Source organism: Tachyglossus aculeatus, chromosome 4 (assembly GCF_015852505.1).
Source record: "Tachyglossus aculeatus isolate mTacAcu1 chromosome 4, mTacAcu1.pri, whole genome shotgun sequence".
Lineage (NCBI taxonomy): Eukaryota > Metazoa > Chordata > Mammalia > Monotremata > Tachyglossidae > Tachyglossus > Tachyglossus aculeatus.
The window spans coordinates 86,164,817-86,186,082 of record NC_052069.1 but is presented as its reverse complement, the minus strand read 5'-3'; the positions used below and the strand labels follow the sequence as shown (position 1 = coordinate 86,186,082).

At 45.5% G+C, this 21,266-nt stretch overlaps 1 protein-coding gene across 2 annotated transcripts in view; it reads left to right on the top strand.

Annotated features, from left to right (window-relative positions):
• Nucleotides 1-21,266, top strand: part of MATN2 (matrilin 2) — a 201,350-nt gene that overhangs the window by 67,554 nt on the left and 112,530 nt on the right. For both annotated transcript variants that reach the window (XM_038745876.1, XM_038745875.1), the window contains exon 4: nt 8,021-8,143. In XM_038745876.1, coding sequence (XP_038601804.1) covers nt 8,021-8,143 — 123 coding nt within the window. The remainder of the gene's footprint in view (nt 1-8,020; nt 8,144-21,266) is intronic.

The following is a 21,266-nucleotide window of genomic DNA, read 5'->3' as shown; positions in this document are numbered from 1 at the left end:
CAAAACATAGTAACAAAATAAAATAAATAGAATAAATATGTACAAATAAAATAGAGTAATAAATACGTACAGACGTATATACAGGTGCTGTGGGGACGGGAAGGAGGTAAGGCGGGGGGAATGGGGGATGAAGACTGTGAGCCCCACATGGGACAACCTGATCACCTTGTATCTTCTCCAGTGCTTAGAACAGTGCTTGGCACATTGTAAGCGCTTAAGAAATACCAAAATTATTATTATTATTATTATTCCCTGCCCATAATGAGCTTACAGTCTAGAGGAGGGGACAGACATTATTATAAGTAAATAAAAGATGGATATATTCATAAGTGCCGTAGGGCTGGGAGTAGGGATGAATAAAGAGAGCAAGTCAGGGCAATGCTTACAGTGATAATTATTAGACACTTTTTAGGTGCAGAGCACTGTACTAAGCACTGGGAAGAATACACAGTTGGGAATTAGACCCTGTCCCTGGCCCTCAGGCAGTTCACAATCTAAAAGCATATAGTGGGGAAGAGGGGACTTGAGTCAGTCATCAGAGAAGGAGTGTGGCCTAATGGATAGAGCACTGGCCTGGGAATCAGAAGGACCTGGGTTCTAATCCCAGCTCTGCCGCTTGTCTACTGTGTGACCTTGGGCAGATCACTTCACTTGTCTGGGCCTCAGCTGCCTCATCTGGAAAATGGGGATTAAGACTTTGAGCCCCGTGTGGAACGGGGACTGTGTCCAACCTGATTTAACGTAATCAGGTTTAGCATTCATAAAAAATGGTATTGACTGAGTGCTCACTGTGTGCAGAGCATTGTACTGAGCGCTCGGGAGTACCATAGAGCCGGTAGACCCATTCGCTGTCCTCAGGAGGCTTCTGGAGAAATGAAACAGTGCAGCACCAAAACAGCATACACAAGGACAAATACACACAATAAAAAGAAAAATCAGCCGGGTGTTGTGGCCGGAGGGGCAGAATTTCAGACTCCTTGGGGCTCAGAATGCTAGGCCCACCTCTAGCCACAGCTGTGGTACAATGACAAAGCTGTTGGGATGGAGAGAGATGCCCAACTGAGGGAGATTCAAATAAGTGGGCAACTTAGTGTCTATCCCATGTACCTTCAGCTCTCAGGAATGGCTGTGGTCAGGATGGAGGGAAATGTATATGTCGGTGGAGGGTGGGAAGAGGTGGCAAGTTGGTACCCTCTGAGGATCCTCTCAAAACTGAAAAGAAAGGATTTGGAGAGTAAGGGTGGTGCCAGAGGTGTGGAAAATCCAGACAGTCAATATTATTTATTGAGCATTTACTGTGTGCAGAACACTGTACTAAGCGCTTGGGAGAGAACAGTAGAACAATAAACAACACATTCCCTGCCCACGACGAGCTTACAGTCTAGAGGGGGTGACAGGCATTAATATAAATAAATAACAGCTATGTACATGAGTGCTGTGAGGCTGGGAGGGGGAATGAATAAAGGGAGCACGTCAGGGCCATGCAGAAGGGAGTGGGAGAAGAGGAAAGGAGGGCTTAGCAGGGAGAGACTTTTGGAGGAGATGTGCTTTAATTAAGGCCTTAAAGGTGGGGGGATGATTGTTGGATAAACCTAGGCCCCACCCCACAGGCCTGACACCATTTTGTTCCATCGTTTGGATTTTCAGTTCTCCAAACATTCCTCGGTCCCCTTCAGCTGGGCGACCTGAGCCCTCGCCCTCTTGACGCTGTTCCCATTTCCTATTAACCCTCACCGGGATTCAGTCCTGGGACTCAGAGGTTGGCGAGGTAGGAATACGGCAGACCAGGCCCAGTGAACCTGAGCAAACCATTTCAGGGAACTGCGTCAACCTCCGTGCAAAAGAAAACCATCTGGGCCTTCTCAGTTCACAACTTGCTAAAAAAAGCAAGAGCTCCAAAGTCTCGTTTTCTTTCCAAAGATCAAAGATTAAACACACATGTGCGCATATGCCACCCCACCGCCCAACACACACACACACACACAGCCCGCACTCACAATTAAAGTAGGCTATTTTCCGCTTGTTGTTTGGAAGGTGCCCAGAATATATGGAAGTCTACAGGGCCAGGAGTATTATGTGGTATCATTTAAAGGGATTTAAGTGGCCTGGAAAACTATGATCTTGTAGAACACAACAGAAATGTTTTTGAGGTTTATTGCTTCAAATGACTTCGGCAGAATTTGCAGTTCTTACATAAGTTTTTTTTTTCAGTAATTTTCTTAAAACACCCTTTGTTCACTAGTAGTGACTCCTGAAGAACTTACAATCCTGCTGTAAGATCTTCTCGGTTCTTTTCTAAAAACACCCTTTGTTTAATAGTGACTTCCTCAGAACTTAGTCTTTATAGAAGGTTTTTTCAGTAATTTCCTACAAAACACCCTTTAATAATGGTAGTAGCAATAGTGGTAATTAAGGTACTTATTGAGCACCCACTGGGTACAGTGGGTGCTGTAATAACCACTTAGGAAAATATAACAAAAGCGTGGAATACGTACTCTGTTCACGAGGAGCTTACACTCAAATGGAGGAAACAGCCTGAAGAATATTTGCAAATTGGTAAATTGGAATAAATAAATTAACTGTACAATCAAATGCTGAGGGAGAGTCTAGAATAACTTGAAATTGCTAGAGGTGGCTGATGGATTGGAAGGGAAAATCTGTCTGGAAAATTAGGAGAAGGAGGAAGTTCTGCCATTTCCTTTTTCTGTAATTTATTTGAATGCCTGTCTCCCCTTCTAGCTCCTTGTGGCAGGGAGTGTGTCTAACAACTCTGTTGTATTGTACTCTCCCGTGCAGTTAGTTCAGTGCTCTGTATATAGTAAGCGCTTAATAAAAACCAATAATAATAATAGTAATACCATAGTTAATAAAAAATACTGTTTTGGGGAATTAGCATGGACGAGTGGTTAGAACACAGAACTGGGAGTCAGAAGGACCTGGGTTCTAATCCCGGCTCCACTGCTTGTCTGGTGTGTGACCTTGGGTAAGTCACTTCTCTGTGCCTTGGTTACCTCATCTGTAAAATGAAGATTAAGATTGTGAGCCCCATGTAGGACATGGACTGTGACCAACCTGATTATCTTTCATTCATTCACTCGATCGTATTTTTTGAGCACTTACTGTGTGCAGAGCACTGGACTAAGCGCTTGGGAAGTACAAGTTGGCAACATATAGAGACGGTCCCTACCCAACAGTGGGCTCACAGTCTAGAAGATTGTCTAGATCTTATATCTACCCCAGCACTCCCCCTCTCAGCGTCATACCTGGAGAGTTCCCAATACTCTACCAGTCTCAGCTATGAGGGGGTAGAGTCAAGCAAAGACCTAACCTTTCCATTCCTAGCCTGGGCAGTGGCTAGTGAGTGGAAGACAATCTGCTATAAGTCAAAATAATAATAATAATAATATTTGTTAAGCACTTACTATGTGCAAAGCACTATTCTAAGCGCTGGGGGATACAAGCTGATCAGGTTGTCCCACTTGGGGCTCACAGTCTTCATCCCCATTTTCCAGATGAGGTAACTGAGGCCCAGAGAAGTGAAGTGAGTTGCCCAAAGTCACAAAGCTGACAGTTGGCGGAGCCGGGATTTGAACCCTTGACCTCTGACTCCAAAGCCCCGGCTCTTTCCACTGAGCCACGCTGTGGGTCAAAACTCACCCATGCTGGGCAGCAGCAGCATGGGACAGAGTCGAGGGTGGATACTCAAGTTTACCGAGCAGAAGGAGGCAATGGTAGATAACTTTCGGATTTTTACCAAGAAAACTCTATGGATGCACCACCAGAACGATCGCAGATGGAAAGCGGGACATTCTGGGAGAGGCGTGTCCGTGGCGTCTCTGTGGGTAGAAGACGACTCGACGTCATAAGACAAGACCCCAGCACTTAGTACAGTGCCTGGAAATTAGTAAGCACTTAGCAAATAGCATAAAAAATGAATTGGTTGGCCTGAGCCCGGTGTCCTGCCCTTGTTTCAGCCCCGTCTCTCTCCCTCCGCTGTCACTGTCAGTGCTCCTGGCCCACATAAGTTCTCTTATGTCAGGCTTCGTCCCCTCTGCTGTTCTGATCTCCCCCGCAGAGGCCACCTCTGCCACTCTTCTCTTCCCTCAGCTGTTGTAACACCTCTCCAGCCGTACCACAGCTAGCTCTTCTCCTTCCGGTTATTCTTCCTTCTGACCCGTTTTTGCCTCGAGGCAAGAGATTGCCCGAGGTCATCTTTTCTTCCTAATAATAATAGTAATCATAATAATAACAACTGTGGTATTTGTTAAGCGGTTACTATGTGCCTGGCACTATGGGTGGATACAAGCAAATCGGATTGGACACAGTCTCTGTCCCACGTGGGGCTCCCAGTCTTAATCCCCATTTTACAGGTGACATAACTGAGGCCCACAGAAGCAAAGTGACTTGACCAAGGTCACACAACACCAAAGTAGCGGAGTCAGGATTAGAACCCATGACCTGACTCTCAGGCCCATGCTCTATTCACTACACCATGCTGCTTCCTGTTACCCTCACACTGTATATAATTCTGTGAAACACCTATGTTGCCAACTTGTACTTCCCAAGCGCTTGGTACAGTGCTCTGCACACAGTAAGCGCTCAATAAATATGATTGATTGATTGATTTTATTAATAATAATAATAATAATGGCATTTATTAAGTGCTTACTATGTGCAAAGCACTGTTCTAAGCTCTGGGGAGGTTACAAGGTGATCAGGTTGTCCCACGGGGGGCTCACAGTCTTCATCCCCATTTTCCAGATGAGGGAACCGAGGCCCAGAGAAGTGAAGTGACTTGCCCAAAGTCACACAGCTGACAATTGGTGGAGCTGGGATTTGAACTCGTGACCTCTGACTCCAAAGCCCATGCTCTTTCCATTGAGCCCACTTATATGAGTCTTTGTATTTATTTTTCATTATTCCCCTCACCTCTTTTCCCAGCTCCGCTCTCCCCACTTTCCATAAGATTCCTCTAATTCTCCCCTCTCCTTGTCTTCCCTGCTCTCCCCCAGCCCACACAGGGCTGGCCCTAAATCCTGCCTACTTTCTAAGCCCAATCTGTCCTACACTCTCATTTTTTTTTAACTGTCCCACCAAGAGTGCCCCCATCCCTTCCCTGCTCTATGGGCCCCTAGATGGATACAATTCCCAGTTCCAGGCTGGGGAACAGGTCTGGAAGGGGACCACTGACACCCTATCCTAGCTGTCCTGCAATCGGGGGGGAGACAACTACATGGGCTCCGAGGGACCCCTAGGCCCAGAAGAGACAGGGTCACTCAAGGCCACAACCCGCTAGCTAAAAAAAAAAAAAAAGCCAAAGCCACACAGAGCAAGTTTGGGTTATGAGGTGTGTTTGTGTTGCGGGGTGAACAGGGAAGCCACCCGGAGAAACTTAAAAATGTCTAAACTGCAAGCTTGCTGTGGGCAGGTAATGTGTCTGTTGTTATATTGTACTCTCCCGAGCGCTTTAGTACACTACTTTGTACACAGTAAGCGCTCAATTAGTATGGCAACGAATGAATGAAAAGATCCAGAATATTGGTTGAGTGAGGGGCAGAGATGATGGGAGGGTGGAGTGAATGCAGAAAGTTCGGTGAAAAGGTTTTCCAGGGCGATGTTTGGAACCATCGTACAGAATGCCGCTCAGTGTGCGAATTAAAGGAAGGAAAAGTGCCTGGTTGTCATGAGATCCGTTCTTTTTTGTGCTATTTGTTAAGTGCTTACTATGTCCCGGGCACTGTTCTAAGCACTGGGGTAGATGCAAAGTAATCAGGTTGGACCCAGCTCCTGTCCCACATGGGGCTCACCCTCTTCATTCCCATTTTACAGATGAGGTGACTGGGAGGCCCAGAGCAGTGAAATGACTTGCCCAAGGTCACACAGCAGACAGGTGGCGGAGCCGGGATTAGAACCCAGGTCCTTCTGATTCCCGGTTCGGGCTCTATCCGAACGCAGAGAAGCAGCGTGGCTCGATGGAAAGAGCCCGGGCTTGGGAGTCAGAGGTCATGGGTTCAAATCCCGGCCCTACCAATGTCAGCTGTGCGACCTTGGGCAAGTCACTCGACTTCTCTGTGCCTCAGTTCCCTCATCTGTAAAATGGGGATGAAGACTGTGAGCCCCCCGTGGGACAACCTGATCACCTTGTATCCCCCCCCGTGCTTAGAACAGTGCTTTGCACATAGTAAGCGCTTAACAAATGCCATTATTATTATCATTATTATCCACTAGGCCACACTGCTTCTCTCTGGTCTGGAAGTTCAAAGCCAGGCAGAGGCCTCAGCTGTGGGCCAGGTCTACACAGCTTCTGAGAGCTGTCAATTAGAAATTCCATTTAAAAAAAAAAAAAAAAACAAAAAACTTTTTGTTTTTAATTCTCGCTGGAGTTAGAGCGATGCAGTTGTTCCCAGTCTGCAGCAAGGTCTGAGTCACAGACTCATCGAGCTGGCTTCTCTTTTGGAAACCACCGCAGCCTGTAGAAATCACTGCTGATACACCATGATACCACTGGTTGCAATCTCAGGCAAACAAGCCTCTTATCTCCTTCCCAGCAGTGAACACCTGGAAGAATTTCAAACAGTAGCTTAATTAAGCCCGGAGAATGGACGATGGTAGAAGAATCTCCCTTTTACTCCTCCAAAATGATCTACAACAGAAGTACAGACAGTCAGTGCATTCCTTTACAATTTTCTCCTTCAAATAGACTCTGATTCATTCCATTGCGACAGTCAGTTAAGGAGATTTTTATTCCAAGCATGTAATCGGTTACTAGAAGTACAGGGAAAATGTGAATGTACGCTCCTTCTGGAAAATCAATTTCTCCTATAGCGATTTGTTACAATCTCAGTTTAATTTGATTGTTCTTGAAACTTGAAACACATGCTCAGTATTTTAGCATCATAAAGCTGAAGCTCTACTTAGGCTTTTTGTTTCTTGGTATGGGATTCCTTCCATAATCTGTACACTGTTTATACTAATTCAGCAATAAACCAATAGCCAAAAGATCTTATACCCAGATCCAGACACCCTTTTCAAAGCTGTTTGTGACTAAAGTATAGTTACTTGAGTAGAAGTGTAAATAGAAAAAAACCTTTCGGGTAGAATTACACAAAAAAAGTAAATAAAACGTTTGCTGCTGTAAAACTGGTTTCTAGTTTTCTTTTGCATTTAAAACTGTATTGCGCTGAGGACTTGTTTTGCACTGGAATTTCTTAATGAAAAAGTAGTACACAGATTATAACTGCTTTTTCAAACTGCTACCCATGCATTGTCTATATCTGTGCATCAAAATATTCATTCAATCGTATTTATTGAGCGCTTACTGTGTGCAGAGCACTGTACTAAGCTTTTGGGAAGTACAAGTTGGCAACATATAGAGACGGTCCTCACCCAACAACAGGCTCACAGTCTAAAATATGCATTTATATGTATATAAGTAATGAATGGGAAACAAATTTTATATATATAGTGATCCTTCATAATTGAAGGAGCACTAATGGTGATATAAGCTCCATATGGGCAGGGAGACTGTCTACCAATTCCACATTGTATCAATCAGTGGCATTTATTGAGCACTTACCGCATGCAGAGCACTGTGCTAAGTGCTTGGGAAAGCACAATACAACAGAGTTGGTAGGCCAGATCTACGTTCTACCCTGGGGGGAAAGATTAGGGATAGAGAAACAGTAGAGTAGAAGAATATTTATATAAGTGCTGTGCGGCTGGGGTGAATATCAAAGTGCTTCAAGGGTACATAGCTAATTGCCTTGTTGTTGCAGAGAGGAGGGTGTACAGGGGAAATAAAGAGGTTAGTCCAAGAAGCCCTTTTGGGGGAGATGTACTCCGCCACAATTAGCGCTCAATACCTTTGATTAATTTTTACCTACGGGTTCGTATATGACTGAAAATAAGAGTGTGTAACCCACAATTCCAACTGTATTATGCACCAACAAAGACTATCAGAATATGGGATAACTAATGATTGTTAAAACATGCTTTCTCTCTCTCATTTTTTTCCTTTCAGTGCCCCATATGTGCAGCATTTTGGAGCATAGATGCGCTCACTTCTGCGTCAACACTCCCGGCTCCTATCTTTGCAAGTGCAAACAAGGATACATCCTGAACTCAGACCAGATGACTTGCAGAAGTAAGATCTTTTCCTAATTTATCCAAACTTTCTCTCTTCCTCCGTCCCATCTTCACCTCTTCCGTTCCCCTCCGCTGCCCTCCCGACTCCCTAGAGCCTCGCAAAAACTGGAATTCCTAAGTCAACTGGAGCCGGGCCCTCCGCGGCCCAAATCCAACGGGGGCGGCAAGATGAAGGGGTCCGTCCGTCCTCTTGTCCGGAGCCCAACCGCTCCACTGGGATGGGCGTTGGCTCTGGGGTCTGTGAGGCCGCCGCCTCTTTCCCGGAGAGGGAGGCATAGATGGAGAAGGACAGAACTCCTCGGATGGCTGGCTGTTAAACTCTCCATCTGCTCCACCTGGCCATTTCATAGAGACAGCCCCACCCAAGGAATTCCGGCTTGGGACTCGCATTGCGGATATTTGCCTGGCCTGCTGAGTGGAACCATCTTCATCCTCAACGTCTTTTTGTTTCTCTCATGGACGTGTTTTCACCTTGAATCTCTTTCAGGAAAATGGGCGCAAAATACGCCGCAGAATCCCCACCTCAGGGAGGGGTGTCTGGTGGTTTGCTATTTTTATAGGCAAACCTGTTAATTAAATTAAGCCAACATACAATATATAACTTCCTCCCTGGATATTCTGGTGACCATCTCTCATCATCATCATCATCAATCATATTTATTGAGCGCTTACTGTGTGCAGAGCACTGTACTAAGCGCTTGGGAAGTACAAATTGGCAACAAATAGAGACAGTCCCTACCCAACAGTGGGCTCACAGTCTAAAAGGGGGAGACAGAGAACAAAACCAAACATACTCTCTAGACTCTAAGCTCATTATGGAAAGGGAATGCTTTTGTTATATTGTACTCTCCCAAGCATTTGTCAGAGTGCTCTGTTCACAGTAAGCACTTAATGCGATTGATTGATCGATCGTATGTCCCACTGAGATGATTGTGGCTTATCAGTCTGGGATTTGACTCTGAGTTGGAGGCCGAGCACTCTAGGTTGAAGGATACGCAGTTTGACCAGTTGGCCCAGTATTTATTTATTTTTATGGAACAAGGTTCCATCATACCCGTCCTCCCTCCTACCTGAAATGTCAACCCCATGTGGGACCTGATTATTATCTTGTCTCTGTCCCACCGCTGAGTACAGTGCTTGGTACCGAGTAAAGTACTTAAAAATTACCACAGTTATTAACTGTTGCCTGCTCGGTAAATGACTTGTAGTTTCTCTTATTTTAAAGAAAACTTAGGGGTCACAAGGAGATGTCTGTGATAGTTGAATTATTATTTCATTCATTCAATTGTAGTTATTGAGCGCTTGCTGTGTGCAGAGCACTGTACTAAGTGCTTGGGAAGTACAAGTTGGAAACATATAGAGGTGGTCCCTACCCATCAGTGGGCTAGTCTAGAAGCAGCGTGGCTCAATGGAAAGAGCACGGGCTTTGGAGTCAGAAGTCATGGGTTCAAATCCCGGCTCCGCCAATTGTCAGCTGGGTGACTTTGGGCAAGTCGCTTCACTTCTCTGTTACCTCATCTGTAAAATGGGGATTAAGACTGTGAGCCCCTCGTGGGACAACCTGATCACCTTGTAACCTCCCCAGCGCTTAGAACAGTGCTTTGCACATAGTAAGCGCTTAATAAATACCATTATTATTATTATTATTATTATGGAGCTCACAGTCTTAATCCCCATTTTACAGATGAGGGAACTGAGGCCCAGGGTCACACAACAGACAAGTGGGCGAGCTGGGATTAGAACCCAGGTCCTTCTGACTCCCAGTCCCGTGCTCTAGCTACTGGCCCGTGTTGCTTCTCCTGTCTCAGTGTCTCCATTCAGTTCTATGTATCGGTGATGCCATGTTTTGGAGACCGGGTATTCATGTGAGTTGAAAATGGGTGTTTCCATCTTCCTCCTACATCCTTATCTAACTCCACTCCAGGGCGCAATATCAGGGGACTGCCCCACAACTAGATTCTAAAAAGTAGTCGCCTCAAAGAATGTACCTATCTGTAATACCTGTCTCCCCCTATAGATTGTAAACTCCTTATGGGCAGGGAACGTGTCTGCCAACTCCATTGTATTGTATGTGACCCCGCTGCTGGGTAGGGACTGTCTCTTGATGTTGCCAGCTTGTACTTCCCAAGCGCTTAGTACAGTGCTCTGCACACAGTAAGCGCTCAATAAATACGATTGAATGAATGAATGAATGAATGACCGTCTCTATAGGAGGCCTTCCCAGCCTTAGCCCTCTCCTTCCTCTCCCCTTCCTCCCCCTCCTCATCCCCCCACCTTACCTTCTTCCCCTCCCCACCACACCTGCATATATGTTTGTACGTATTTATTACTCTATTTTACTTGTACAGATTTATTCTATTTATTTTATTTTGTTAATGTGTTTTGTTGTCTGTCTCAGCCCTCTAGACTGCGAGCCCACTGCTGGGTAGGGACCGTTTCTATATGTTGGCAACTTGTACTTCCCAAGCGCTTAGTACAGTGCTCTGCACACAGTAAACGCTCAATAAATACAATTGAATGAATGAATGAATCTCCAATCCAGTGCTTCGCACATAGCAAGTGCTCAATAAATGCCACTGATGTATGCTCCCAAGTGCTTAGTACAGTACTCCGCACACAGTAAGTGCTCAATGAATCCAACTGATTGATTGTTTGGCATAACCTTACACAACCCATCTGCCGGTGTTTTCAAACCTTGCTCTTGGTATCGTTACATTCAAGAGAATTTTAACTGACCTTCATTAACTAGTTCCTAGGGGTTGTTCTGTTTAATGTTTTTTACATTCTTTTCTCCGTTCTGATTCACTCAATCATATTTATTGAGCGCTTACTGTGTGCCGAGCACTGTACTAAGCGCTTGGGAAGTAAAAAAAGAACCACCATCTTTTTCTCAGTGCTGTTTAGCGGTATGCTGTGGCTGAGATGATTTGATGATTTCTAAAATCGAAAGGCATATAGGTAGAAACTGTCTTCATTAGCGAGTTCCTGGAGGTTGTTCTATTTATTCGTTTTCGTTCTTTTCTCCATTCTGATGTGTGAAGATTATCGTTTATCGTTTCTGCTTTAGGTTCTGTTTAGAGGTGTGATGTGACTGAGATGATTCGATGATTTCTAAAATAAAAAAGGTATATAGTTAGAAACTATTAATCCTCTTTTCAGACCAGGGCCCAAAGGTTAGACCAAAAGATTGACGCTCTAGCCAGTATGAGGTAACCCATATTACAAAGGGCAGTGGAACAATTAAATATAAATCATTTCAGCATGGGATCCATTATACAAGGTCCGAGAGACCCAATTCGCTCCATAGAGAGGAATCATGCATTTATAATATATGGGTGGGGTGGGGGTTTGGGGGACAGAATAGAGTTCTCTGGTAGCCCCCCTCCCTTAGGCCAAAATTCACCCCCTCGTCTTCTCAGAGAGCAAGCCCACTTTGGGGGGTTGGGGGGTAGTGGCCATTCCCCTCTTTAAATCCTGGATTCTAATCCTGGCTCCGCCGTCAGCTGTGTGACTTTGGGCAAGTCACTTAACTTCTCTGTGCCCCAGGTACCTCATCTGTAAAATGGGGATTAAGACCGTGAGCCCCACATGGGACAACCCGATTTACCTCGGTGTCTACCCCAGTGCTTAGAACAAGCTTGGCACAAAGTAAGCGCTTAACAAATACCGTCATTATTATTATTTAAGATGGCTGGGGCTGTTTGTAACCCAGTAATGGCTGTGGTGGAGGTAAAGGTGGGTCTGGGGTCTGGTGACTGTTTGGGGGTTCGGTGGGGCTGGGGAAGGAGCTGGGCTCTGAGGGCAGTTGGGATCAGCGGCTAAAGGAGTTGTGCTTCAGGGGGCGGATGGGGGTGTTGGATATCTTTATGCTCCCTCTCCTTCCCAAATATTGTCCCTTGCGATGAGAATTACACCCAAAACCTAGCCCTGTTGCTTCCTCTCCCCATCACTCACCACCTCCCGCTCCCAAGGCTAACCCCCCGAACCGGGACATCATCATCATCATCATCATCAATCGTATTTATTGAGCGCTTACTGTGTGCAGAGCACTGTACTAAGCGCTTGGGAAGTACAAATTGGCAACATATAGAGACAGTCCCTACCCAACAGTGGGCTCACAGTCTAAAAGGGGGAGACAAAACCAAACATACTACAAAATAAAATAAATAGAATAGATATGTACAAGTAAAATAAATAAATAGAGTGATAAATATGTACAAACATATATACAGGTGCTGTGGGGAAGGGAAGGAGGTAAGATGGGGGGGATGGAGAGGGGGACGAAGGGGAGAGGAAGGAAGGGGCTCAGTCTGGGAAGGCCTCCAGGAGGAGGTGAGCTCTCAGCAGGGCCTTGAAGGGAGGAAGAGAGCGAGCTTGGCGGAGGGGCAGAGGGAGGGCATTCCAGGCCCGGGGGATGACGTGGGCCAGGGGTCGATGGCGGGACAGGAGAGAACGAGGTACGGTGAGGAGATTAGCAGCGGAGGAGCGGAGGGTGCGGACTGGGCTGGAGAAGGAGAGAAGGGAGGTGAGGTAGAAGGGGGCGAGGGGATGGACAGCCTTGAAGCCCAGGGTGAGGACATCTGTTGTTCTCAGGAGTGACTGGACTTCCATAATTACAATAATAATAATAATAATAATGATGGTATTTGTTAAGCGCTTCCAATGTACGAACCACCGTTCTAAGCGCTAGGGAAGATACAAGGTGATCAGGTTGTCCCATGTGGGGCTCAGCCTTAATCCCCATTTTACAGATGAGGTAACTGAGGCACAGAGAAGTTAAGTGGCTTGCCCAAGGTCACACAGCTGACAAGTGGCAGAGCCGGGATTAGAACCCGTGACCTCTGACTCCCAAGCCCGCTCTCTTTCCATCGTGCCACGCTGGTGTGATTTGGACATTGAGAAAGACAACTCTTTAGCCCTCATGATTGTTTCCTCAGAGTTCAGGAGAACATGGGGTAGACTGTAACCCCAAGGCAGTACCCACCTCTCAGCAAATGCCAAAATGAGGTGGAAGATGTCAGGCATTTACCATTTCAAGGAGGAGTGTTCTTTCTTGAGTCAGTTAAGTCAGACAGACAGTATAGTTCTAGAACTTTATCATAATAATAATAATAACGGTATTTGTTAAGAGTTTATTATGTGCCAGGCACTGTTTAAAGCACTGGGGTAGATATAAGGGCAGCGTGGCTCAGTGGAGAGAAGCAGCGTGGCTCAGTGGAAAGAGCACGGGCTTTGGAGTCAGAGGTCATGGGTTCGAATCCTGACTCCACCACATGTCTGCTGTGTGATCTTGGGCAAGTCACTTAACTTCTCTGGGCCTCAGTTACCTCATCTGTAAAATGGGGATTAAGACTGTGAGCCCCACGTGGGACAACCTGATCACCTTGTATCCTCCCCAGCAGCACTTAGAACAGTGCTTTGCACGTAATAAGTGCTTAACAAATGCCAATTATTATTGTCACTTAGTACAGTGCTCTGCACACAGTAAGCGCTCAATAAATACGATTGAATGAATGAATAAGGTGATGAGGTTGTCCCAAGTGGGGCTCACAGTCTTAATCCCCATTTCACAGATGAAGGAACTGAGACAAAGAAAAGTGAAGTGACTTGCCCAAGGTGACACAGCAGACCAGTGTTGGAGCTGGGATTAGAACCCAGGCCTTTTGATTCCCAAGCCCCTGCTCTATCCGCTGGACCACGCTGCTCCTCCTATGAGATGACCACCCAGAAGATTGGTTCCCCAGGGGGCCCTCTGGCCACAGACAGGGTTAGCCAGTCCTCCGCGTAGGACCCGGGCGTGCCGTGATGCCAGGTGACGTCACGTGTTGTGGAGCAGGGCGAGTTCAGTCCACCGCTCTGCCACTTCCCTGGCCCACGCGGTCCAGATTTGGGATTCCTGCCTGCAGGTTACCAGGGGAAGCCAGGCGCAGGCTGAAGGGGTTTAGGGGAGAGCGAGGGGCCCAGCTCTGCTGTCCATCCCAGCCTGGGCCAGTTTCGTGTCAGGATGAAGCCTGCCTTGGGACCAGAGAAGCCCCTTAATACCGTACAGACCACCAAGACCCTTGCTGGGGTGTCTGTCTTGGCAGTCTGTCTTCTCCGGTCCAGAGCAACACTGCTTCCCCACAGAGCCCCAGCCTGGGTAGAGATGAACTTTCAGGGGCCGCAGGGCTGGGGCTTCTCAGATGGCTCTGCCTCATTCAAAGCCCTGCTGAGAGCTCACCTCCTCCAAGAGGCCTTCCCAGACTGAGCCCCTTCCTTCCTCTCCCCCTCATCCCCCTCTCCATCCCCCCCGTCTTACCTCCTTCCCTTCCCCACAGCACCTGTACATATGTATATATGGTTGTACATATTTATTGCTCTATTTATTTATTTATTTTACTTGTATATATCTATCCTATTTTATTTTGTTAGTATGTTTGGTTTTGTTCTCTGTCTCCCCCTTTTAGACTGTGAGCCCACTGTTGGGTAGGGACTGTCTCTATATGTTGCCAATTTGTACTTCCCAAGCGCTTAGTACAGTGCTCTGCACATAGTAAGCGCTCAATAAATACGATTGATGATGATTTAGAGAAGCAGCGTGGCTCAGTGGAAAGAGCACGAGTTTCAAATCCCGGCTCCGCCAATTGTCAGCTGTGTGACTTTGGGCAAGTCACTTCAGTTCTCTGGGCCTCAGTTACCTCATCTGGAAAATGGAGATTGACTGTGAGCCCCCCGTGGGACAACCTGATCACCTTGTAACCTCCCCAGCACTTAGAACAGTGCTTTGCACACAGTAAGTGCGTAATAAATGCCGTCATTATTATTATTATTATTATTATTATTATTATTATTTAGCCAAGGACCTGGGGCATTTGCCCTATTTGCCCCCTTCAGCCTGCCCAGTGAGGCCCTAAGGCCAAAGATAAGGCCTGGAAACTGGAACCCTCGCCTCCCCTTCCAGTTCTGCACACAGAAGTAGAGAAGCAGCATGGCTCAGTGGGAAGAGCCCGGGCTTTGGAGTCAGAGGTCATGGGTTCAAATCCCGGCTCTGCCAATTGTCAGCTGTGTGACTTTGGGCAAGTCACTTCACTTCTCTGTGCCTCAGTTCCCTTGTCTGCAAAATGGGGATGAAGACAATGGGGATTAAGACTGTGAGCCCCCCGTGGGACAACCTGATCATCTTGTAACCTCCCCAGAGCTTAGAACAGTGCTTTGCACATAATAAGCGCTTAATAAATGCCATTATTATTATTATAAATGCCATTATTATAAGTAGATTCGGAATGGACAGGAGATTAACTCTGAGTCTAAACTTCAAGGCTCATTTTCCCCTTTAGTGTCTGAATTCTGAGCTCAAAGAATGGGGGAAAAAGAAAGCCTTGTGTAACCTTACTTTTCTACACCAGACACCATGTTCTGCTCTTTTCTCTTGCATGTCCTCTTCACCCTGTTCCCCTCGATGGGAAAAGGTTTTATTTTATTTTCTAAAAAGCAGGTCTGAGCTTGTTGTGGACAGGGAATGTACCTACCTCCGCTGTTGTATTCTCCCAATCACTTAGTACAGTGCTCTGCATCCAGGAAGTGCTCAGTGAATACCACTGATGGATTATTGAATACCAAAAGCAGTTTTAAAAATGTTACCTTTTTCCTAACTACCAGAAACAATTTTATATTTGAGGGAGAGAATCCTAATAATAAATGCCATTATTATTATTAGTAGTAGTAGTAGTAGTAGTAGTAGATTCGGAATGGACAGGAGATAAACTCTGAGTCTAAACTTCAAGGCTCATTTTCCCCTTTAGTGTCTGAATTCTGAGCTCAAAAAATGGGGGAAAAAGAAAGACTTGTGTAACCTTACTTTTCTACACCAGATACCACGTTCTGCTCTTTTCTCTTGCATGTCCTCTTCATCCTGTTCCCTTCTCTCTCGATGGGAAAAGGTTTTATTCTATTTTCTAAAAAGCAGGTCTGAGCTCGTTGTGGACAGGGAATGTACCTACTTCCTCTGTTGTATTCTCCCAATCACTTAGTACAGTGCTCGGCATCCAGGAAGTGCTCAGTGAATACCACTGATGAATTATTGAATACCAAAAGCAGTTTTTAAAATGTTACCTTTTTCCTAACTACCAGAAACAATTTTATATTTGAGGGAGCGAATCCTAATAATAAATGCTATTATTATTATTATTATTATTATTATTATTATTATTATTATTATAAGTAGATTCAGGAGATTAACTCTGAATCTAAACTTCAAGGCTCATTTTCCCCTTTAGTGTCTGAATTCTGAGCTCAAAAAATGGTGGGGGGAAAGAAAGCCTTGTGTAACCTTACTTTTCTACACCAAACACCACGTTCTGCTCTTTTCTCTTGCGTCCCCTTCATCCAGTTCCCTTCTTTCTCAATGGGAAAAGGTTTTATTTTGTTTTCTAAAAAGCAGTTCTGAGCTTGTTGTGGACAGGGAATGTACCTACCTCCTCGGTTGTATTCTCCCAATCACTTAGTACAGTGCTCTGCATCCAGGAAGTGCTCAGTGAATACTACTGATGGATTATTGAATACCAAAAGCAGTTTTTAAAATGTTACCTTTTTCCTAACTACCAGAAACAATTTTATATTTAAGAGGGAGAGAATCCTAATAATAAATGCCATTATTATTATTATTATTATTATAAGTAGATTTGGAATGGACAGGAGATTAACTCTGAGTCTAAACTTCAGGGCTCATTTTCCCCTTTAGTGTCTGAATTCTGAGCTCAAAAAATGGGGGAAAAAGAAAGCCTTGTGTAACCTTACTTTTCTACACCAGACACCACATTCTGCTCTTTTCTCTTGCATGTCCTCTTCACCCTGTTCCCTTCTCTCTCAATGGGAAAAAGTTTTATTCTATTTTCTAAAAAGGAGGTCTGAGCTCGTTGTGAACAGGTAATGTACCTCCTCCGTTATATTCTCCCAATCACTTAGTACAGTGTTCGGCATCCAGTAAGTGCTCAGTGAATATCACTGATGGATTATTGAATACCAAAAGCAATTTTAAAAATGTTACCTTTTTCCTAACTACCAGAAACAATTTTATATTTAAGAGGGAGAGGATCCTAAGAGTGTGTGTGCAGTGGTGGGGAGGAGGGGACTGCCTATACTTTTCTGTACCCCAAACCCCGTGCATTTTGCTTCCATTCTTTGCAGAACCCTTCATTTTATTATTATTATTAATAATAATAATAATAATAATAATAATAATGGCATTTTTAAGTGCTTACTATGTGCCAAGCTGAGTGAATTTAGTGGCTTTCCATCCAGGATCCAAGGCAAGAGGTCATTTTCTAAATTTTGATCTGCAGCAAGCCAACCATTGATATGGTGGGAGATTTCAGTGTGTATATATTTCAGCCAGCCTATATCGCTAGGGGTTTAATCCATTTTGTCTTTCTGGTGTTTTCTGCTGAACAAGTTGTGGGTATTTTTTTCTGTCAGAATTGTGGCTTCTCTGGAATTGTCGTTTAAGGAAAACTCTCCTCTCTAGTCAGGGGAGAGGAGCGTGAGGATAATTTTCTTTCTGACACACATCCTCTCTTATCCACAGAAAGAGATGCAGGTGGATCCACTCCCAAAAGCTCAAACACAACCCCCTATAGACACATTCAAAAATCATAGCGGAAGGTGGAACCTTTCCATCAATAAATCAGTCATATTTATTGAGTGCTTACTATGTGCAGAGCACTGTACTATGGCCTAGTGGCTAGAGCACAGACCTGTGAGTCAAAAGGCCCTGGGTTCTAATCCCAGCTCCAACGCTTGTCTGCTTTGTGACCTTGGGCGAATCACTTACCTCATCTGTAAAATGGAGATTAAGACTGTGAGCCCTTTGTGGGCCCAGGACTGTGGCCAACCTGATTAACTCATCTACCCCGGCGCTTAGATCAGTGCTAGACACATAGTAAGCGCTTAACGAAAGCCGTCATTATTATTATTAAGTGCTTGGGAGAGTTCTGCGAAGAGAGGGGGTGGGAGAGAGGGAGGGAGATTGGGAAGAACAAGGAGTAAAGAAGAGGCTCCTAGTGTGTTGTGGGGAGGGAATGTGTCTACCAACTTTGTTATATTGTAATCACTGCAATTAGTACAGTGCTCTGCACACAGTTAGCGCTCAATAAATACCACTGTTGATGATGATGAGACAGGGGGCTGAGACAACTTGAGGTAGGGAATGTATCCTTCCAGGCCTCCCAGGCTCAGCCGGCAGAGAGCCAATCGGGGATCTTTGTGGCCACCCAAATTGCCATCCTCTCCCCACTTACTGTGCTAAATGGACAGATGGGTTTTCATCTAAATTCTAGAATAGCTTTAGTGACGGTTGGTAGCTATGCCTTGGATTTTTGCTCGTTTAAAATTCCGCAAAGGTCTACAGAGCTTCTCAGGCAACACAAATCAACGTCAGCCAAAAGAGCAATACTTTGCACTGGGTTCTCATGTGACTATTTTCCAAGCACCCTTGGTTGAAATTCAACCCCCAAATTACCAATTCCCAGAGAAGTAGGCCGGCCTAGTGGATAGGGCACTATTCTGGGAGTCAGAGGACCTGAGTTGTAATTCCAGCTCCTGCACTTGTCTGCCAGGTGACCTTGAGCAAGTCACTTAACTTCTCTGGGCCTCAGTTACCTCATCTGTGAAATGAGAACTAAGGCTGTGAGCCTCATGTGGGACATGGACTGCATCCATTTTGATCAGCTGCTATCTACGGTGCTATCTAGAGAAAGGGCATGGCTCAGTGGAAAGAGCCTGGGCTTTGGAGTCAGAGGTCATGGGTTCAAATCCCGGCTCCGCCAATTGTCAGCTGTGTGACTTTGGGAAAGTCACTTCGCTTCTCTGTACCTCAGTTACCTCATCTGTAAAGTGAGGATTAAGACTGTGAGCCCCCCGTGGGACAACCCGATCGCCTTGTAACCTCCCCAGCGCTTACAGTGCTTTGCACATAGTAAGCGCTTAATAAATGCCATTATTATTATTATTATTACCCCAAGGCTTAGTACAGTGCCTGGCACAAAGTAAGTGCTTAACAAATACTAAAAAAGGTTCTGAGGATTAGTGTAGGAGAGGAGAAGGAAAAAAACGACATCGAAGTGACTTGGAAAAGTGGAGATGGGACCGATTAGAAGCAGAAGTGGGTGTTAGAGGTGAATTTTGCAAGGTGGCAGAAAACGTGAGGGGTGATGGGGTGGTATTGGAGGACAAAGAGCAGGCCGATTCCTCCCCCTTCCCCTGTGAGTCAGAGGGAGCAGGAGACGGGTCCGGAATTGTCCAGGCTGTAACAGTGATGGGTTCACCCTCACCTAGTGGGATGGAGTCCAAATTCTTTTGCCCTGCATATTTTTCATGGCCTAGACAAATGGAATTTGCACCAGTCAGGAAGCAGATTGGTGTATTTTCAAAATCATGAGCTATCATTTGGCAAACATCTGTGTCAGTGTCTGATGGAACTGCCTGTCGCTGGAAACACAGTTCTGGTGTTTTCTCAGAATTCCATTCTGTATTCATTATATTGTATTTATTTAATCAAGCTAATCCCTCCTTTTTTTCTGTAGGCTGATACAAATCCCCGAGGTCATAAATACCCCAGTTTGTGAAAACAGAGACTAGGACAAACACAATTAAAGCCAACTGGCAGGTTTTCCCTCTGCCCCTCTTATTTGGCCTGTGAGCCCTGTGTGAAGTGGAGACTATGTCTAATTGATTAATTTGTATCTACTCTGGTGCATGGCACATTAATAGCACAATTATCATTGTTATTTCCAGTGAATGCCCACTGAATAGTGTCTTGGGAAGCAGCGTGGTGGTCTAGTGGAAAGAGCGTGGGCCTGGGAGTTGGAGGACTTGAATTTTAATTCCAGTACCGCCTCTTGTCTGCTGGGTGACCTCGGGAAAGTCACTTAACCTCTTTGCATCTTAGTTCCCTCATTTGTAAAGTGGAGGTTCACTATCTGTTCTCCCTCACATTACGAATGTGAGCACCATGTGGGATTTGATTATCATGTATCTATCCCAGTGCTTAGTACAGTGCTTAGGCAAATAGTAATCCCTCTCCATGCTTTGCACATAGTAAGCGCTTAACAAATACCACCATTATTATTATTATTATTATTACCTGTGCATCTGATCCCATTCCTTTGCAACTAAGCAAAACTCTCACTCCCTCCCTTCTTCCCTCCAAACAGCCATCTTCAACTGTTCATTCTCCAATGGCTTCTTCACCACTGCTTTCAAATGAGCCCACGTCCCACCTGTCCTTAAAAAAACCCTCCCTCAACCCCACGACTCCCTCCTGCTATCGCCCCAACTCTGTCCTACCATTCCTCTCCAAACTCTCTGAGTGAGTTATCTAACCCCACTTTCTCAAATTCCTTTCCTCCAATTCTCTCCTTGACCCCCTCTAATCTGGCTTCTATCCCCTTCACTCCACAGAAACCACCCTCTCAAAGGTCACCAGTGATCTCTTCCTTGGCCAATCCAACGGCCTTTACTCCATCCTAATCCTCCTCGACCTCTCAGCCGTCTTCAACGCTGTGGATCACCCCCTTCTCCTGGAAACATTATCCAACCTTGGCTTCGCTGCCTCTCTCCTCTCCTGGCTTTCCTCCTATCTCTCTGGCCATTCATTCTCAGTCTCCTCCTCTGTCTCCCACCCTCCAACTGCAGGGGTTACTGAAGGTTCAGCCTGGGTCCCCTTCTATTTTCCATCTCCACTCACTCCCTTGGAGAACTCATTCACTCCCGTGGCTTCAACTACCACCTCTATGAGGATGATACCTAAATCTATATCTCCAGCTCTGATCTCTCTCCCTTTCTTTACTTCCCATTGCCTTCCAGACTTCCCTACTTGGGTGTCCTCCCATCACCTCAACCTTGACATATCCAAAACAGAACTCTGTATCTCCACACCTGTCCTCCTCCTGACTTGCCCATCACTGTAGAGGGCATCGCCCTCCTTCCTGTCTCACAAGACCATAACCTCGGAGTCATCCTTGCCTCCTCACTCTCATTCAATCCACCTGTTCAATCCATCACTAAATCCTGTCAGTCCCACCTTCACAACCCCGCTAAAATCTGTCCTTTCCGCTCCATCCAAACTGCTGCCAGGTTAATCTAAT